We start from the raw sequence: 19,691 nt of genomic DNA, 5'->3' as shown, positions 1-19,691 counted from the left end.
CTTGAATATTGCTAAAAATTGTACAACTTATACCCCACATATGCAAGGTTCCATTTTCAATGGGTCAAACTCAGTCAAATCCAAACCAATTTTCACCATAACACTGAAAAACACTGAGGTGTAAAAATCACACCAAATTTCATCTTTCTATCCTCCACTGCAGTGTCCACATTAGCACTTGCATGAATTTTGTGTGTTTTCATAATGGAAGGAATATATTTTCTCCCACCCACACATACTCTAAGCAAATCAGGTCAGATGTCGTGAGCTTCCCCCCCCCCCCCGCCCCCTCCGCAAAAAATAAAAAAAAAAAAAAAAAAAAAATCTAACTTTGGGCAGGGACCAAGTCTGGCAAAGTTCAAGTTTAAATTGCAAGCTTTGGAAAGTTGTAAGCAAGTAAAATAAGACGACTAAAATGGAACTACTTATGCAACCTTAACTATAGTGGGCATTGCTGCTACCACTGTATTACAGTTGTGTACTCTGCTGGAAAAGCAAATAATCTAGCTTCTCTAATTAGAATGTTTTAAACATGCTAACCATCCTACTGTTCTTGAGAGGAAGGACATAAGAAAGGACATTTCTCTCCTATAAGGTGCCATGCATACCTATGGTGATGTATAAACAAACTACAGCATAGGAAAAATATACTCTATGGTACATTCATGATGTAACAGCATTACTATTTCCTTTATGAAGTTTGCAACAGATAACCTGCAAATGACTAAATGGAGCCTCATTACGCTCTACCACTGCAAAGAGATGCTATGGAAAATCCAAGGGGGGGAAGTGATGTCATGCAAATTTAGTCTGAAAACCAAAACTGCTTTTGAGTTATGAGCATGCCAACAAAACACTTTAAGAAAAAGCAAACTTATAACTTAAAAAAAGTTAAGTAATATTTGTTCTAAAGCCAAAACCTTATACGCTAGTTTACTGTTATAATAAAAAAATTACTTGGTGCAGGAGTGTTATATACTTCTATAATTTGTGCTTTATAATGGAAATGCTGACACATTCTTAACTATAGCAGCAATAGTGAATACCAACAGAAGAGATTTAAATGATGGTTTATCTGTACTCAGGCAGGGATCTCTTGAAGAGTGTCACTTGTGATTTGAGTTTGATTAAAAAGTTCCAAAGACCAATATCAGGTAAGAAAAGAAAACTTTTATGGAGTACTTTTCTGCCTGGACTCTTTGGTCTATAGAACATTCTAGGATTCGTTTAGGAAATAGGATATTTCAACAAAATCAGTTACAACTCTTGGACAATTCTAAGATTGAAAATATTATATTCCCAGCATTGTAACGGATTAGGTATCCTGAATTTTTATTTTATTATTTTTTCCTACTTTATTTTAGCCCAATTTTAATTAAGCAAAAGACTTCTTTTTCCAGTATGTTTCATGCCTTCTTACCTGCTTCCCATGCTTTGAACAGCCCCCCCCCCTTGTTCACAAAGCTCTCTCGCTCGCCTTCTTCCAATCCTCTTTAAATCATCACTTCCTCAAATGACTCCTGAGCAGGTTTCCCTCCCAACTTCCACTCCAGCAATGTTATCTCCATACCCATCCACTTCTGAGTCCTTTCCTTGTTTTGTGTGTCTCTGTGTTCAATCAAAAATACTTTGTGGCAGAGACACACTTGTGTACTTCTAAAGTACAGTGTTCATATGCTGCACTATATAATTAAATTATACTAAGATATTTTCTATTTCACTCCTACAGTTCATTACCATGAACATTTATGTAAACCTTTCCACGTATGAAGCTACAAACAAGACATTCTTCTTTAATAATTAAACTTATCTGAATAAAATTATTGCATCTCTACAGAAAGGAAAAAGCAGACCGAGTATATGTTACTTTAGTTTTCATTTACCTTCATATTCTGCTTTCTTGGTTGCTTCCAAGTTTCTCCATTCAGTTCCTACAAGCCTGCTGAGCTCTCCAAAGGAATAGTCTGGATGCTGAGCTTTAATCACAGCTCTCATCTCACTGCTAAATAGGATATACCCACTCATGTTGATCTTCCTTTTTGATCCCTCCTTCTTTGTGCTGCCCTTGGCAGACTTTGGAGTGGACTGTAAGAAAAATGGATTATAACCACAAATATACAATGGAATCATCACAAGATACAAAAGTCTTTAAAAATGGTTAAAGCATCAACATTTCCTGTGCTTCAGTAGTATTTATTAAACAGCTGCCCTTCCTTGCAGCCCTCAAAGAGATGTCAGGTCTCAAACTCACAGCTCGCTTTATAAAACTATACAATTGTATGAGGCACATGGGGGAAAAAACAGTTTCACTGGCTTTTAACTTTTCCATATATTATGCTGACCTCACAACTGAAATTTGGAAATATTCTGATTGAGAGAACAAATATCATTCCAAGCTGAGCAAAAGGACTTTCTAGATGAGTGGTTTTCAACCTGTCGTCCACGGACTCATGGGGGTCCGCCGACTATATCTAAGATTTCTAAAAGGGTCTGCACCTGCATTCAAAATTTTTTAGGGTTCTTCAAATGAAAAGAGGTTGAAAATCACTGTTCTAGACCAAGAAAGATTAATAAGATATGGGCTGTGACTCAGCAAACTGATTAAAGTAGTCAAAATGGTATGGTAAGGTAAGATAAGAAGTGCAATTTCATTATATCTCAAACCCCATTCCATAAATGTCTGCGCTCCAGATACAATTTGAGTAAATACATTGTATTTATGGTTATGGGTTTTACTAAAATTATTTCTACCTTTCCTCCTTGGCTTTCCCAACTTCATCTCTCTCTAAATACGCTTTTCCTTGTCTTGTTTGGTAGATCTTCCTCCTTTCCTTTCGTAGTCTCCTTTGCCCCCTTTCCTTTCCTCCCTCTACTCTGTATCACTGAATGATTTTCTCCACTCACACAACTTAGGGCAGGTCTACACTAAGAATGGGGGTCGAACTAGGGTACGCAAATTCAGCTACGTGAATAGCGTAGCTGAATTCGAACTACCCTAGTTCGAACTACGTACCCGTCCAGACGCCGCGGAACCGAACTCCGCGGCTCCAAGGTCGACTCTGCTAACTCCAGCTGCCGAGGTGGAGTACCGGAGTTCGAACTAGCGCTTCCGGAGTTCGAACTATCGCGTCTAGATCAGACGCGATAGTTCGAACTCCGGAAAGTCGAACTCACCGCGTCGACCCGCGCGGTAAGTGTAGACTAGCCCTTAGACAATCATTTTTGGCTGTGTCTGCACAGCAGCTAGGAGCATGCTTCCCAGAGTCGGTAGACAGACATGGCTAGTTCTACCAGAGCTAGCAAGCTAAAAACAGCAATGCAGCCATGATGACATGCGTAGCAGTTCAGGCTAGCTGCCCAAGTAAAAGTCTGCCCAACCCCCTAGGTCAGGGGCGGGCAAACTTTTTGGCCCAACGGCCACATCTGGGTGGGGAAACTGCATTCAGAGCCATGAACGTAGGGCTGGGGTGCAGGATGGAGTGCACCTGGAGTGTGTGTGTGTGTGGGGGGGGGCGGTGTGCAGGAAGGGGCTCAGGGCAAGGGGTTGGGGTGCAGCAGGGAGCTCAGGGCAAGGGGTTGGAGTGCAGCAGGGGGCTCAGGGCAAGGGGTTGGGGTGCAGGAGGGATGCGGCAGGGGGCTCAGGGCAAGGGGTTGGGGTGTAGGAGGGATGCGGCAGGGGGCTCAGGGCAAGGGGTTGGGGTGCAGCAGGGGGCTCAGGGCAAGGGGTTGGGGTGCAGGAGGGGTGCAGGTGTGGCAGAGGGCTCAGGGCAGGGGATTGGGGTGTAGGAGGGGTTCGGGGTGTGGGCTGTGGCCCTGCGCCGCTTATCTGGAGCAGCTCCAGGGTGGTAGCAGCGCACAGCAGGGCTAAAACAGGCTCCCTGCCTGCCCTGGCCCCGTGTCACTCCCAGAAGCGGCCAAGCACCACGTCCCTGCGGCCCCTGGGGAGAGGGGAGGCAGAGGGCTCCGCGCAGTGCCTCCCCTACAGGTACCTCCCCCAAAGTTCCCGTTGACCACGGTTCTCCGTCCCCAGCCAATGGGAGCTGCGGGGGGAGGGCAGTGCCTACAGGCAAGGGCAGCACATGGAGCCCTCTGCCTCCCTGCCCCAGGGGCCGCACGGACGTGGTGCCGGCTGCTTTCAGAAGTGGCACAGGACCCGTGGCACCATGGGGATGACAATCCCGTGGGCTGGATCCAATGCCCTGATGGTCCAGATCCGGTCCGCGGGTCATAGTTTGCCAACTCCTGCCCTAGGTACATGCTTTGGAGGGTAACTCCAGTCACCACCTGTGCCACTATGGCCACACAGCTATTTTTAGTGCACTACCTAGAGCAGAACTAGCACGTCTGTCTACCCGGCTCGCAGATGCAATATAGACATACCCCTTCTGTTGATGACTAACAAATCTGTCTTTCTTCTGATCCTTCGTTCAGTCCTACATCTGGTTCCTTCTTTCTGGCATGTCATTCCGACATCTCGTTGTGTATGTTGGGCAAACCTGTATGGCCAACTCTGAGCTATAAGTACACCCCCACAAGTCCTTCCTTCTTCCCAAATTTTCAGTCACTCAACAGCACCCATCCACCTACTCAGTCACTAAGGCCCATAACATGGGATCATCTTTTACTCAGTTCTCACTCTAGACTCATATATCTAGGCCACATCTAGATCTTCTAGTTCCAATGTCATTTTTCAGCTTTTTCTCCCTATTCTATGCTCAACTGACAACCATTATAATTTGCATCAATTATGTTTGCTAATAATGGAAAGGTTCCACGTTTTGGCTGATTTATTTATTAAAATTTGTTGTTGTGTGGGTCTAGTTCTTTGTTGTTCATTTCATAAAGCCAGATTTTCACTGAAACTCAGGGACAATAGCGTCCACTTGTAATCTGTCAAGCACCTCCAAAATCAGCGTCAGTAGATTTGATAAGTTTACTGCTTTTCTCTAGAGACCTTTGCTGTATAAAATAATTTCTAAGTTTTGATCAAAGTCCTTTCATGAAAAATTCCACGTTTAGAGCACCGGGATAGAAAAAAACCCGGGAATTAGTTAAGTTAAGGGAATTAGTTAAGAGAATTAGCTAAATGGGAAGACACAGGTGGGGATGGGATGAGAGGGGGTTGAAGAGCATGGAACAGGGGGAAGGAGGGATTGCAGCAACAGCAGATCAGAAAAAAACCCAGAGACAATCTTCCTGAAAGTGCTAAAAGATGTACATTGAAAGCTGCGATATCAATCCTTTTTCAACCAACCAATTATGAAGTTGATGTTGGCTGTGGAAGAATTTCTTTGTGCACTTTAGCACTGTGTTATGTGTTACTTCTTTCTTAGCAACTTCTAAGTAGTATGCTGAACACTAACTTGAACACAATATTTTGCAGCTTTCTTTTCAGACAGACTCAAGAGCACCGAGTACTTTCTGGGAGTTCATAATTAGGTTATTTCTCATGTTCATCCAACCATCGTGTATTAATGTTAACACTGATTCTTTTCAGTTTCCCCTTCAATTTTCCTCTGATTCTTCACTTGCAACACCTAATAGTGGACCTGTGAGGTTAAATCTATCTAGGAGCATACATGAAGGATGAAGATCTTTTGTCATTTCTTTAAACTGTTCATTTGTGCTATACTGAAGGCAAAGTTTGGTGGCAACTTTCTTATCAAGCTCAATGTCTTTTCCTTTTGTTAGTTTTTATGGCATAATCACCAGTAAATTTTTGCTATTTTTCCACACTGTTTGTTTGTTTTGTTTTATTTAAATCCCAGCGTGGAGGATTAAGGGAATTAGCTAAATGGGAAGACACAGGTGGGGATGGGATGAGAGGGGGTTGAAGAGCATGGAACAGGGGGAAGGAGGGATTGCAGCAACAGCAGATCAGCACAAGGGAGAGCATGATCGGAGTCAAAAGTGCAAAAAGCACTCTGGTGTCATCATCCATGTCCATTGGTCCCCGATTGTATTGCTTTCGGCAGTGGTCATGCTCCTGATAATGTTCACATTTTAATTTAGAAAAATTATCTTTTTTCATTACTTTAGTCTATTTAATTACCAGTTTCCTATCACTTCATTCACCCATATACTGATGTATGATAATCACCAAATACATATATTTTTGCAGGATTGATCAACAGCTTTCACATTTACAAGTCTTAAAATGAGAAAATGACCTAGTGAGTTCAACATTGTGAAGACTGAAAAGTAGAATCATAGAATATTAGAGTTGGAAGGGACCTCAGGAGGTCATCTAGTCCAACCCCCTGCTCAAAGCAGGACCAATCTCCCCAGATTTTTACCCCAGTTCCCCAAATGGCCCCCTCAAGGATTGAACTCACAACCCTGGGTTTAGCAGACCAATGCTCAAACCTGAGCTATCCCTCCCCCACCAACTTTATACAGAAAGAATACATCAGATGTACTGCCCACCTTCCAGAAGTTTAGGTTCAAGCAAGCCACGTAGGAATTCATAATTCTACCCACTCCTCTTTCCAACATCCAGTGACAGCTGATTCCATCTATTAGCCACATACCTTTCTCCACTCACCAAAGACTCTGCTCATTCCTTTTCCCATTTATCAGGTTTTTAGAGAGTTATATAAAACTTTATTGTTTTCTAACAGGAATAACAAGAGACTTGAAGTTCTCACCATTTTCCTTTCAACACTTTATTCTAAAGTCTTAATTCACAGATTGAAATTAGTGTCTAATAACCCAAATATTCACAACTAGTAATTTTCAGTGCCCAAAGAGGCTTATTTTTCAAAGGATAGCTGCTCAGTGTTTTCTACAAGGGTATCAAGCTGAGCACACAAATATCAAAAGTTACTTTTGAAAATTATGCTATATTTTTTGGTATAAAAAAAGCTTCAAATATCTATTATGTTCATGTAAATTGAGAGTACCAGGAGTTCAGTCAACACCCACCCACCCACTAGGCCATTTTAGTGGAGGGGCAGGGGGAGAGGGACATTTTCTCCCATCCCACCACCATAATTCTGCTTGCTTCCTACCATCAAGTTTTATAGAATTCTTCACACTATTCACACAATAGTGTAAACTTGCTCTAATTATCTCCCCATTTGAATGTATTCCTTAACAATGATTTAATTGTGCTACAACAGTGCAGCAATGCATACCAAATTAGAATGTAGAAGTGTTCTGAAAAATTATTCCATGGGCTGTTAAGATTAAATATAAACCTCCTCAGTGGATATAATTACACTTTTGTTTTATTTTCTTGTTAGGTTTGGGGTGGAGGGGGAGTGGGATAGAGAATACTGACTGGTATACCATTCAAGATTTTTTAAGAGGCATTTTTACCTGTGGTGGAGTGTATGGCATTATATCCAGTTCACTAGCCAGTGGAGTCTGAAGCTGAGGCATAGAAGGCGCTTCGATGATTTCACCTTCTTCTTCTGCCATCTCTTCAATATCCTCGTCACCCCCTTCCAATTCAGCAAATTTTGCTTCTAGCTGCTGAATCTTTTTCTCTAGTAGTGGTGATGGCTCCTTCTGAGGAACTATGGGTTTTCTGAGGAAAAGAAAAAGAAAAAGAAAAAATACATCCTCTGCATCTCCACCCTCATTCTGAGGTATGCCTGCACTGCAGCTGGGAGCATGTTTCCCACCTTGGGTAGACAGACACATGCTAGCTCTGCTCAAGCTTGTGTGCTTGTATATGGGGATAGCATGGGTAGCAGCCTGGGCAAGCTGCCTGAGTATGTACTCAGGAGGTCAGATGGGTTTGTACTCAGACATGTGCTAGCTCTGCTTGAGCTAGTGCACTAAAAATAGCAGTGTACCCGGGGATAGCCCAGGTGGCAGCTTGGGCTAGCTATCTGAGCACAAACCCGCCTGACCCCCCTGGGTATGTACTTGGAAGTCCAGCCCAAGCTGCTACCCCCAGCTACACTGCTCTTTTTAGCTGGCTAGCTCAAGCAGAACTGGTGTGTGTCTGTCTACCCAAACTAGGAAACAAAGTAACAATGAATATTCCTTCTTTATAATAATGTCCATCAGTTGAGAGGATATTTGGGCTTCGCTCTGACATCTTTGCATGGCAAGATCACACCATATTATTTTGTGTAGATCCCAGGAGGACTGGCCCTTTGAGAACAGAACAGCTTTTACCAAAGCTTGGAGTGAAAATTAGAGTTCAGTGGACAGGAGGAAAGCGAAATGTGATGACAGCAGCTGAGATTATTTTTAAGTATTTGTGATCAGCTTGATTTGATCCTCCCTTACCTGTTGCAATTTTGAATAGTAAATTTAAAAAATGGTTTTTTTCCCCAATCATATTTTACCTAAAGTAGTAAATTTCATCATCCACTACTTTTGCAGAGAGTGAAAACCTCTTAAGCCCTTTAAATTTTTTCATCTGTTTGTCACTTTCATTGTAGCGGCTCTCACAGAGTAGAACATCATTTTCAGAGATCTCTGTTGGTCTACAAGACAGGAAGTCCTTGAACGACAACACAGCACATTTTCCTGCAAAAGTAAGAGAGAAGGGTAATGAACAGTAGTACCCTGTCATCATAGCTCTAACATGAAGTATTTCACAAAAAGCCAGGAAATTCAATTTTCCACCCATCTCATACATCCTGAAGATTCATGGTACTCAATGGAACACACTCACATTCATTGCAATTTGCTCATACTAAGAGTCATATGCTCTATCAGAGGAGTGCTGCACTCACACACAGACAAGAGAAATCATTACAAAAATAAAAAAGGACAGGAGAAATTGAAAACAAAACACTTGGTTAGAAGATAGCTGAGGTAAAAAACGTTTTGGTTTTAAAAGAACCAAATGCAGTAGAACCCCGTTTATTTGAGCCTCCATTATCTGGCTCTCCATATTAACTGAACCACTAGCCCACCCACGGGGCTCCAGCCGGAGTGGACAGATGGAGAATGGGCGGCAGGGCTCTGGTTTATCTGGATTTTTGGTTATCCAATCTGGCCCCGGTCCCAATTAGATTGGATAATCAGGATTCCACTGTATTTAGAAAGCCTAGAAATGAGCAATTAAATAATCTAGTAAGTCCTATACTGTCACAAAAAATTTCATCACTATCATTCAACTGCATTTAATATTGCATCCCAAACACTGCAAAAACATATCCAAAAAGTCAAAATAAATTATTAAGAGTTTAAAGATCCCATTTCTTAGTCAAGGGACCATTTCCATCTACCTCCTAGTACAGGGGTGGCCAACCTGTGGCTCCAGAGCCGCATGCAGCTCTTCAGAGGTTAATATGCGGCTTCTTGCATAAGCGCTGACTCCGAGGCTGGAGCTACAGATGTTAACTTTCCAATGTGCTGTGGGATGCTCACTGCTCAACCTCCTGCCCTGCCCCAGGTCCTCCCCCCACTCCACCCCTTCCCCCAAGACCCCTATCCCTTTCCCCGAGCCTGCCATGTCTTCGCTCCTCCCCCCACTCCACCAGAGCCTCTTGCATACTGCAAAACAACTGACTGCAGCAGGCGGGAGGGGAGGGGAATGAGGAGGAGGTACTGACTGGCAGGGCTGATGGTGGGCAGGAGACTCTGGGGGCTGGAGTGGGGTAGCATATTGAGGGTTGCTGACGTATTACTGTGGCTCTTCGGCAATTCTCATTGGTAAATTCTGGCTCCTTCTCAGGCTCAGGTTCCCCACCCTTGTCCTAGTACATCACAATGGTATCTAGGTGCTTTTTCAGATACATTAAACTGGAATAAAGAAGTTCCTGTGGGCTTCATAGTCTTCTGCTTCCTAGTTATAGGGGCTCTGTATTTTGTTTTTAAATAAATATAATTCGTGTTATGGTGGGAAAACATCAAAGAGAAGGATCTTCCAAAAAGCCCTAAAGGTGAATAGTATGAAGCCTAAAAAAGTAATTTTGGGTAATTTATCCATTCTTTCCCTCTACATAGTTCAAAAAAAGAGGGGGGGAAATAGAGCCCCCCCCACAGCTATAATCTTAGACTAAAAAAAAAAGTATACAGGAAAAGAGAGTTAGCCAACTGCATTTAAAATTGTAAATAACTACCCAGAATGCAGGTCATTGGACAGGTCTCTTCTAGGTTACTCAAAAAAACTTCCTTCTTGTAGAACATTTTTGTTGGTTCATGTTCAGTTTCTTCTGGGTGTATGAAGATTGGGCCAAAGAAATACGCAGCTCCATCCCGTACCCACATCTTCTCAATTCTAAAAAAGAAAACAAGCCTCTGATAAAGAAATGAAAGGACTTCCTTCCTATAGGAGCTAACTTCATACAGTATATGGTTACAAAATCTGTCATTAAAAAATTACTACATTAAAAGGAGTAAAAAACTTTACTTTATATGCACTTAAAAATGAGAAAAATATAGTAATTATGTTGGCTAAGTAGCACTTTATTTCATTTATATAATTTATTACTGCTACTTAATTACTGTCACTTAAAGCTCCATTCTCAATTTTAAGAGGCTTTAAAGCAGCACGGTGCAATCTGACAGTAGTCTGACACCATCTTGTACATTAGAATAATTATACTGTGACTGAGGATAGGTGAAAGAAAAATAATCAGCGCATCCACCATATTATTTTTGGCTGGTAGGCTCCCACTTCAAGCACTCTATTAAGAATGTGTACCAAACTCTTTTATAAAGAAGATGGTTCCTCATCCTCCTTTCTCCATTTTTAAAATATTAAAATCTTTTATAAAACGGATGGATTTTAGTTGTCTAATTATGCTAACTTTATAGCTACAATTTACAAACAGAGAAGAAAATGTATCTACCTGCCCACCCGAGGTTGCACTAAGCCATGTGATTTTATAAAGACACAATCCCCAACCTTAAGCCACATATCATTATAACGGAGCTGTTCAAAGTAGTGGCAACCAGGTTCTCCATTTGACATTTCCACTGGAACATCTTCTTTCTCCTACATCAACATATATATTAAAAAACTGGTGAGATTAGGAAAATTGATTACAAAAGGAAAAAGGTGCTGGAGTAGGTAAAAGAGAAACAGGTTTTATTGAATCTTAATTTTATTGAAAATAAGTTAAAAAGTACATACAAACATCCAAAAATGTAAGCCCTGAAATCTGAAAATTAAAAGGCAAAGCCAAGCTTCCTGGCTATGAAAGTGGTTAGCTTTGCAATTCCTAATAAAAAGTTGCTGTTTTTCCAGATAATCAATTTGACGGTCCATTGGCACTTTGTTGGTTACTTGATATCAAGTCATTAATTAGCTATCTTGTATGGTTAAAACAGAACTACAATATTCCTCACTTTGTTTTAGTAAACATGATGACATGGTCGGGGCACCTAAATTAGGCATTTAGTCAAATTACTGAGGGTGAAGGCATTCACTGTTAATATCTTAAATATCACAATTACCATCATAATGCATATTTTTAAAAAATTTCATACTGTTTGCCCTATTTAATGCCCACTCTTATATCCAAAACTCACATCACGTCCCATTGTATCCTCAAGTCAAAAGGAGCCAAGGGTACTCGGCAGCTCATAGGGGACACTCTACACTTGGCAGGATCAGATCTTGTGATCTTGATCCTTGATAAGATTATTCCTTTGTTTTATCATTTGATAAATCAGAACATACATCTCTAGCTTTTATTGGGGGGGGGGTTGGTCTATTTGGGGTTGATAGTGATCAGCATGTTCCTTTTTTTGTTTTTAAATTATGTGAGTGAGCACAGAGAACGTACAATAGGCTCACTCTGTAAATCTAAATATAAGAAATGAAAGACAAAACTTTTTTCTCAATATGTTAGCAAGAAAAAAGTCTCTAGGAATGCCAAGTGTCTGAGGGTACGTCTACACTATGGGATTATTCTGATTTTACATACACCGGTTTTGTAAAACAGATTGTATAAAGTCGAGTGCACGCGGCCACACTAAGCACATTAATTCGGCGGTGTGCATCCATGTACCGAGGCTAGCATCGATTTCCGGAGCGTTGCACTGTGGGTAGCTATCCCATAGCTATCCCATAGTTCCCGCAGTCTTCCCCGCCCATTGGAATTCTGGGTTGAGAGCCCAATGCAAAAAACAGTGTCGCGGGTGATTCTGGGTAAATGTCATCACTCAATCCTTCCTCCGTGAAAGCAATGGCAGACAATCATTTCGCGCCCTTTTTCCCTGGATTGCCCTGGCAGACGCCATAGCATGGCAACCATGGAGCCCGTTTTGCCTTGTCACTGTCACCGTATGTGTACTGGATGCTGCTGACAGATGCGGTACTGTAGTGCTACACAGCAGCATTCATTTGCCTTTGCAAGGTAGGAGACGGTTACCATCCCTATTGCACCGTCTGCCATTGTAAATTGGCGATGAGATGATGGTTATCAGTCATTTTGTACCGTCTGCTGCTGTCATGGGTGCTCCTGGCTGGCCTCGCTGAGGTTGGCCAGGGGTGCATGGACAAAAATGGGAATGACTCCCCGGGTCATTCCCTTCTTTATGTTTTGTCTAAAAATAGAGTCAGTCCTGCCTAGAATATGAGGCAAGTGTACTACAGAACCAGAGAGCACAGCCGCTCCGTGTCAGAGCCCCAGACATCCCGCAGAAATGATGAGCTGCATGCCATTCTAGGGGGTGCACCCTGCAACAACCCCACCCGTTGCTTCCCTCCTCCCCCACCTCTCCTGGGCTACCGTGGCAGTGTCCCCCCATTTGTGTGATGAAGTAATAAAGAATGCAGGAATAAGAAACACTGACTTTTTAGTGAGATAAAATGAGGGGGAAGAAGCCTCCAGCTGCTATGATAGTCCAGGCAGTACAGAATCTTTTCTTTAGACATAAAGGGGGGGGGGGGGCTGATGGAGCTCAGCCTCCAGTTGCTATGATGAGGACGGTTACCAGCCGTTTTGTACCATCTGCCGGGAATGACCGGGAGTCATTCCCATTTTTACCCAGGCACCCCCAGCCAACCTCACCGAGGCCAGCCAGGAGCACTCACAGGCTGATGATGAAGACGGATATCAGTCATATTGCACCATCTGCCACCGGGAAGGGGATGCTGGTGTTCAGCGCTACAGCACCCCGTCTACCAGCAGCATGCAGTAGACATAGGGTGACATTGAAAAAAGGTGAGAAATGATTTTTTTCCCTTTTCTGTCGGGGGGGGGGGGAAGGGTGTAAATTGATGACATATACCCCGAAACAGCCGGGAAAATGTTTTTGACCCTTCAGGATTTGGGAGCTCAGCCAAGAATGCAAATGCTTTTCGGAGACTGCGGGGACTGTGGGATAGCTGGAGCCCTCAAGTACCCCCCTCCCTCCCTCCATGAGCGTCCATTTGATTCTTTGGCTTTCCGTTACGCTTGTCACACAGCACTGTGCTGTGGACTCTGTATCATAGCCTGGAGATTTTTTCAAATGCTTTGGCATTTCGTCTTCTGTAATGGAGCTCTGATAGAACAGATTTGTCTCCCCATACAGCGATCAGATCCAGTATCTCCCGTAGGGTCCATACTGGAGCTCTTTTTGGATTTGGGACTGCATCGCCACCCGGTGCTGATCAGAGCTCCACGCTGGGCAAACAGGAAATGAAATTCAAAAGTTCCCGGGGCTTTTCCTGTCTACCTGGCCAGTGCACCCGAGTTCAGATTGCTTTCCAGAGCGGTTACAATGGTGCACTGTGGCCTCAGCCCAGAGGCCAATACCATCGATTTGCGGCCACACTAACCCTAATCCGACATGACAAGTACTGATTTCAGCGCTACTCCCCTCATCGGGGAGGAGTACAGAAATCGGTTTAAAGAGCCCTTTATATTGATATAAAGGGCTTCGTTGTGTGGACGGGTGCAGGGTTAAATCGGTTTAACGCTGCTAAATTCAATTTAAACGCGTAGTGTAGACCAGGCCTGACTATCAGATGATTTTAAACCATCAAAGTATCAACTATAAATAAGCAATGTTTGACATATGATAAAATGACGCAGAGAAACATATGATACCACCATGTAATCTTACTATTCTATTTCTCTTTAATGAAGACTTGATACCTAAAAACTAAATATAAAGGATATCTGCAATACCTACCAGCAATGGGATGAGTTAAAAATAGATTTTTCAGTCTCACTGATTTGTCTACCGCTAGGACAGACTTAAGTAGATGGAATTTTTTTAAAGGCGGTTAAGAAAAGAAAAAAATAATTTCAGACACAATGACACAAACGACAGTTTGTAATGCAGATTAGTCCAGCATTTGAATACAGTATGTATTCGGAGGTAAATTTGAGAACTCCAAAATTCATTAAAAAAAACATGTACATGACAGGTTTAAGAGCGTAGGTGGCCAATAGCTAACATCATCAAGGCACAAACAGGGCTAACACTTATTTGAATTAAGGCTTTCAATTATTTATATGGAGTATGCACACACAAATTATATATGTAATTTTTTTTTTAAAAACACATTTTAAAGTGAGATGTATTGTCATTTCTTATTTCTCTACTGATTTAGCTTTTTGAAAGGATGTGAAACCTAAAACATGAATGTTCACATTTTCATCATCTCTGATCTGAAATCCAGTTCAATTCAATATCCAGATTATCATCTTGCCTACCTTTTCAAGGTTAAGGATACTGTCTCCCACTTTATTATCCTCTAGGGTTTCAGTGTGTTTCTCATCTTCCACTTTGTCTGTATTAGCAAACACAGAAGCGACACGGACCACAGGCAGGGGAACATCTCGAGGGACAAACCTTACAGAGCTAATGGGCATGGTCCACAGTTTAATCTTCTTAAAAGACTTTGTCTTTGCAGAGTAACGAGATTCACAGACGTAGACATCCTCATCTCTAAAGTTTTCAGGACATAATTTAAAATACTCCTGTTGAGTGAAGAGAAGGGATCATTTCAGATGAAATTTTCCAGAAACATGCATGAAGACAGAGCCTGATTTTTGTTCCGGCACACAAGTACAATTTATTCACTAAGTCTCTCTTTGGGTTTGGTTTTTTTTAAAATGTGCATGTTAAATTCAATGCAAAGTACCAGGGTGACAGCTCAGGAGAATTACATTATATCACTTCTTATAGCAAACAGATATATTTATTACTACAGGCAATTGCTTTCTAAACATTAACTTGCCAATATGTCTGAACTCTGAGCAAGAAAGACCACCACTGTGTGGAGAGAGGAATGAAGAATTCTATGCCCACTTAAATCTTTGATTATAACACCAACAAGGATTGTGATAGTGATTGTGTTAGTTACATAAACAAAACTTCCACTAAGGAATGGACTGAGCTGATTCATTCTATACAGGCCAAAAAGCATTCAGATCATAAGAACTTATAACAGAACTGACCTGGGTGGAATTAAACTGTGATGTAGAGGTGAAACTCTATATCCCATTACCATTCCTCCGAGCTATCCAGCCCTCCTTCCACTAAAAACTAAAGCTAAAAATTTTGAGGAAAGTTTTAAGACCTTACCTGCAATTTCCCTATTTCTCTCTCAAAACATCAACAAATTTGAAAATGATGTGTAATGTGATTTCTATAGCCAAACTGACACTGAGAAACAAATAATGCAACTTTATGTCATTTTTCTCTACTACAGAGGCACCACAATGTATCAGGCAGTAAGACATGATGGGGGAAAAGGTTATTTCATACAGATACTGTGAGTCCTCAAGTCTTATTTTTAAAAATAGTGCACAAATCAGTAAATAGTTTAACAAATTAGTCTATTTAATCTCTCACCTTAACAAACATTACCACACATTTGCCTAAAATTTTGCTAACTGGAACTTTATTATAGTAATCACTCTTAAAAACTTCCTTCTCCAGAAATTTTCGTGTTGCAAGATGGAATGTTTCATTTGGTCGATAAAACCAGCAGCCATACAACCATTTTTCCCCTAAAAGCAAAAAACAGGATATATTTTCCTATTGCAAGGAAGTAAAGACAACAGTAGATTGTGTTAATAATCAAACAGTTATATAGGAATACCCGGTACATCCAAACCTCGCCGATCCAAAATAGGACAATGTTTCTCAACTGTTTCAGATAAGTGAGGTTTGGATATGTAAGAAGTCCACCGGCTGGCTTCTCCTATGGTTATTTGACTCAGAAGAACACAACAGGATTTAATGCCATTGAGCCAGGTGGCCCTGGAGAATCCAGTCTGCAATCTATAAATTCTGACTGTGCAGGCCTTGAAAATTATGCTCAAGGACAGGAAAAAGCCTGTGAATCTATCACTCCTGACTATCTGAAAATTTGGGCCATCCCCACAGATCTTTGGATAACAGATTGTAATGTACATTTTTAACAATAACTCCTTTCCTGTTTTGCCATCTCCTTACTTTTGACAAGGTCAAGCTCTGACTTCACAGTTTTCTTATAAACCATTAATTGACACTCTGGTATTACTCAAAATCAGAGAAAATAAAGTGTATGGAGACTGGCCCAGTGTATTTACAGTACCATAAAACTTCTCAAGTCTCAATCCTCATGTATTCTGCCAAAAGCAAGAGTTTTGGTTGAATTGGTTCTATGATTCAATTGTAAGTTTGTCCAGGACAAGCCATATTTAACACTGTTTTGGAATTTAACTATGTGTTCAGAAATGATGCTGGCTTGTCCTGTGGTGCACTTGTATTTTAACTATGTTCAGCACTGGCTCTGTTATCAGCAATGGATACTTTTTCTAGTTTAGACAAGACCCTTCTGTTCCTCCGTAGCTGACTCAAAAGCAGTGTTGATGGGTTCTGGAAGGAGCCACATCTAGCCTTCCTAGACCAGAAGGCGAGGGTGTTATCTACAGGATGTTTATAATGTGAAAAATACAGGACATTTAGCACTCTCAAAAGCTCCCCAGCATGCAAAATCCTTTAAATCAGGTGTTTCAGAAGTAATAAAAATACACGCCAGCACGCGCGCACACACACACACACACACACACACACACTAATTAAGGCTCCACCCACACACACACACACACACACACACACACACAATAATTAAGGCTCCACCCAAGGAAAACTCAAACTGGAAGTTTTAACCAGCAATATTAAGAAGCTGTACTGCATTATTTTCTTGTGTCCTTACCAGCTGAATCTTCCCATAATCGCTCAATACAGACTATATGAGGTTGCAGGTTGGCTTCTGCAGGTTCCACATAGACATAATCCCCAACATGGTACATGCTGTTCTTAAAGCTGCAATCCTGGCTGTAAGTCCGATGTAAGCTCGACAGACCAGCTCCTCCAGCAGAATCTTCACTCTTTTCAGCTTCTTATTTCAACATAAAAGGAAACAAAAATTACTAAAAGCCATCTAAGGAAGGGAGAGAGATTCTAAGAACAGCACCTTGTTACAATACACTGGCTCTCCATGGGTTAAATCACGGCACCTTTGTTTAGTAACTTAAGTAAAACCTTCCTTGCTGTGGGATGAGGGAAAGAGAAAGACAGCAGCAAGTGGGAGCATTATTGCAGATTAGTAAAGTTTGTTGACCAGCTAGAGCTGGGAATGGAGCCAATGTCTGACACATTCTTATGTATTATTTGTATTGCAGTAATGCACAGGACCACACATAGTCATGGATCAAGACCCCACTGTGCTGTAGAAACACAGAACAAAAAGATGGTCGCTCCATCATGCTCCCTGAGGGTCAACGCAGGAGTGCCACACCATACCCAGTGGATACCAGTTCCAAGGTATGGTTTGAGCACGATCTATGCTCCACCTCACTTCTCCCTCCTGCTGCTGAAGAGCTGGGCCTAGATCTTCATATATATTTTATTGAGGCCTCCATGTAAGTGAAAATGAACTCACTGACAGCAATAAGGGAGGGGAGGCCTTTAGAAAGGTCACTCCTGTTGCCTCTCTCCTGTCCTCTATACCGAGAGCCACCATCTCGTGCTCTCGAGTAGCACTGAGCCCAGCTGCATAAAGATGATCACTATTGATTTTAGTGCTGTGGGGAAAGGACAACCACCTGCTCTTTATCTGAAGGGACAGGTAAAGGGGCAGAGTCGGGAGTCGTCCTCCCCTCTTAGTGGCAGGGAGCCTGAAGACATCTTTATTCATTCCCCATAGCTTGTTTTAAAGCCATGAAGAGCATGGAGACTGCATGGGAGAAGGGTGACAGAGAAGACCTTTACAAAGGCCTCCTTGTCCCAAACATTGCTGCAAGCTAGTTCCTCCTCAGTAACACAGTTGCTCCAGCAGGAACAGCAAAGGCCTGGCTCAGCAATGAAAGCATAACAAGAGACAACCGTTCATAGTTTTGAAAGGAAAATGAAATTACCTCTCTTCTCTTCCTCTCTTTTGAGTTTATCCTCTTCGAATTCTTTGGGTAGCTTTTCCTTTTTTTCTTTTTCTACGTCATTGTGAAGATGCTTGGTGGTATAGCTGAGTGCTGGTGACAGAAGAATCTCTCCATTCTTGCAGAGTTCATCACGGATTTTAATAAAGAACTGCTGAAGTTCCACAGCATCCTCATAAATCTCTGAGTCAGTCCTGCATGGAAATGACAGACAGATTACAACTTGACAATATATCTTATGCAGGAATAAACAGTATTCTAAATAAAAACTCATCAACTGTTACATTTAAGGATAAATTACAAAAACTCAGTGTATACCAGATAACTGCTGTTCAACAAAGAGGTAAAGTGACAGAAAATTCAGCACATACTGCTCTATTAGCAATAAGCAGATTTCCCCTTAGTTGTCTTTAAAAGTACTTTAATAGTAAAAATCAGAGACAAAATGCATGCATATTAGTTTTTGTTTATCCAATTTTTAAATCACCAAACATCTGTGCTTTACTTTTCAACCAGTAATTAAACAACATACTTCTACACAATTAAGTTATTTAGTACTTATAATATGGCCTGCACCACAGTATTATCCGAGTACCTTTGTAGCCTGTTAATAGGGCTCAAGTGATCTCTCAAAACACTAGCAACCTAATCCAGCCTTCTTAAGAGTATTTACAAAAGGAAAAATTACAAAATGATGCATTGTGAGTATTCTGTATTTCTATTTAGTGTTGTGTTTGTTCAGTGTTTAAAATCATTCAGCAGTTTGTTGTTTTTAAATGAAAGAATTTGCTGTATATTCAGCCAAACTGTTTCTAAGGTGCGGAGATTAGTACAGTTTTGTTTCCTTATTCTTAAAATAGGACAATGATCAATATTCTATTACCCAGTAGAATAGCTTCCAATCAAAACAGCATGGAGTAATCAGAATACTATTTTGTTTTTAAAAGAACAGATATTTGGGTTAATGCTGTTTTTGCTGACACTGAAAATTCAGAGCAAGCTTGATTTTTCTCTTTTTAAATTTTAGTTACTATGAATCACAATGAGGAGGGGTGGGGGAGCAAAAAAGACAGGGTTGGAGATCTACCCTGCCAACTCTTCATATGGCTATACCATTTCACCTCTCTCAGGTTTAGGAAAACTAAAATGTGTCATCTGGACAATTTTTTTTAAAATCCAGTTGCAGGTCATCCTTAAAGATGCCCTCTGACTAAACTGCATGTACTCTGAAGAGAGAAATAATGTGCCAGTCTCTCCAACAACAAGTACAAGTACAACAAAAAAGAAAAGCTGATTTCCATATTTCTCATATAGTGCAACTGAAATTCTGAGAAATCACAGGCAACTAGCCAAAAATGAAGGTATTTTGTAACTGGACTTTACTGCTTTTGAAAGAGAGACTTCTGA

General features: G+C 41.3%; 1 protein-coding gene across 2 annotated transcripts in view; it reads right to left on the bottom strand.

Moving 5' to 3' along the window:
• The window catches only part of PBRM1 (polybromo 1), a 92,309-nt gene that overhangs the window by 15,607 nt on the left and 57,011 nt on the right, over positions 1 to 19,691 (bottom strand). For both annotated transcript variants that reach the window (XM_045023625.1, XM_045023626.1), the window contains exons 18-26: positions 18,267 to 18,478; positions 17,063 to 17,248; positions 15,712 to 15,869; positions 14,568 to 14,834; positions 10,764 to 10,909; positions 10,032 to 10,189; positions 8,304 to 8,487; positions 7,321 to 7,531; positions 1,884 to 2,085 (exon numbers count right to left, since the gene is read on the bottom strand). In XM_045023625.1, the coding sequence (XP_044879560.1) occupies positions 1,884 to 2,085; positions 7,321 to 7,531; positions 8,304 to 8,487; positions 10,032 to 10,189; positions 10,764 to 10,909; positions 14,568 to 14,834; positions 15,712 to 15,869; positions 17,063 to 17,248; positions 18,267 to 18,478 (1,724 nt within the window). The remainder of the gene's footprint in view (positions 1 to 1,883; positions 2,086 to 7,320; positions 7,532 to 8,303; positions 8,488 to 10,031; positions 10,190 to 10,763; positions 10,910 to 14,567; positions 14,835 to 15,711; positions 15,870 to 17,062; positions 17,249 to 18,266; positions 18,479 to 19,691) is intronic.

This window comes from Mauremys mutica, chromosome 7 (assembly GCF_020497125.1).
Source record: "Mauremys mutica isolate MM-2020 ecotype Southern chromosome 7, ASM2049712v1, whole genome shotgun sequence".
Classification (NCBI taxonomy): Eukaryota; Metazoa; Chordata; order Testudines; family Geoemydidae; genus Mauremys; species Mauremys mutica.
Note: the sequence above shows the minus strand (reverse complement) of the source record. Positions and strands in the feature narration are given on the sequence as shown.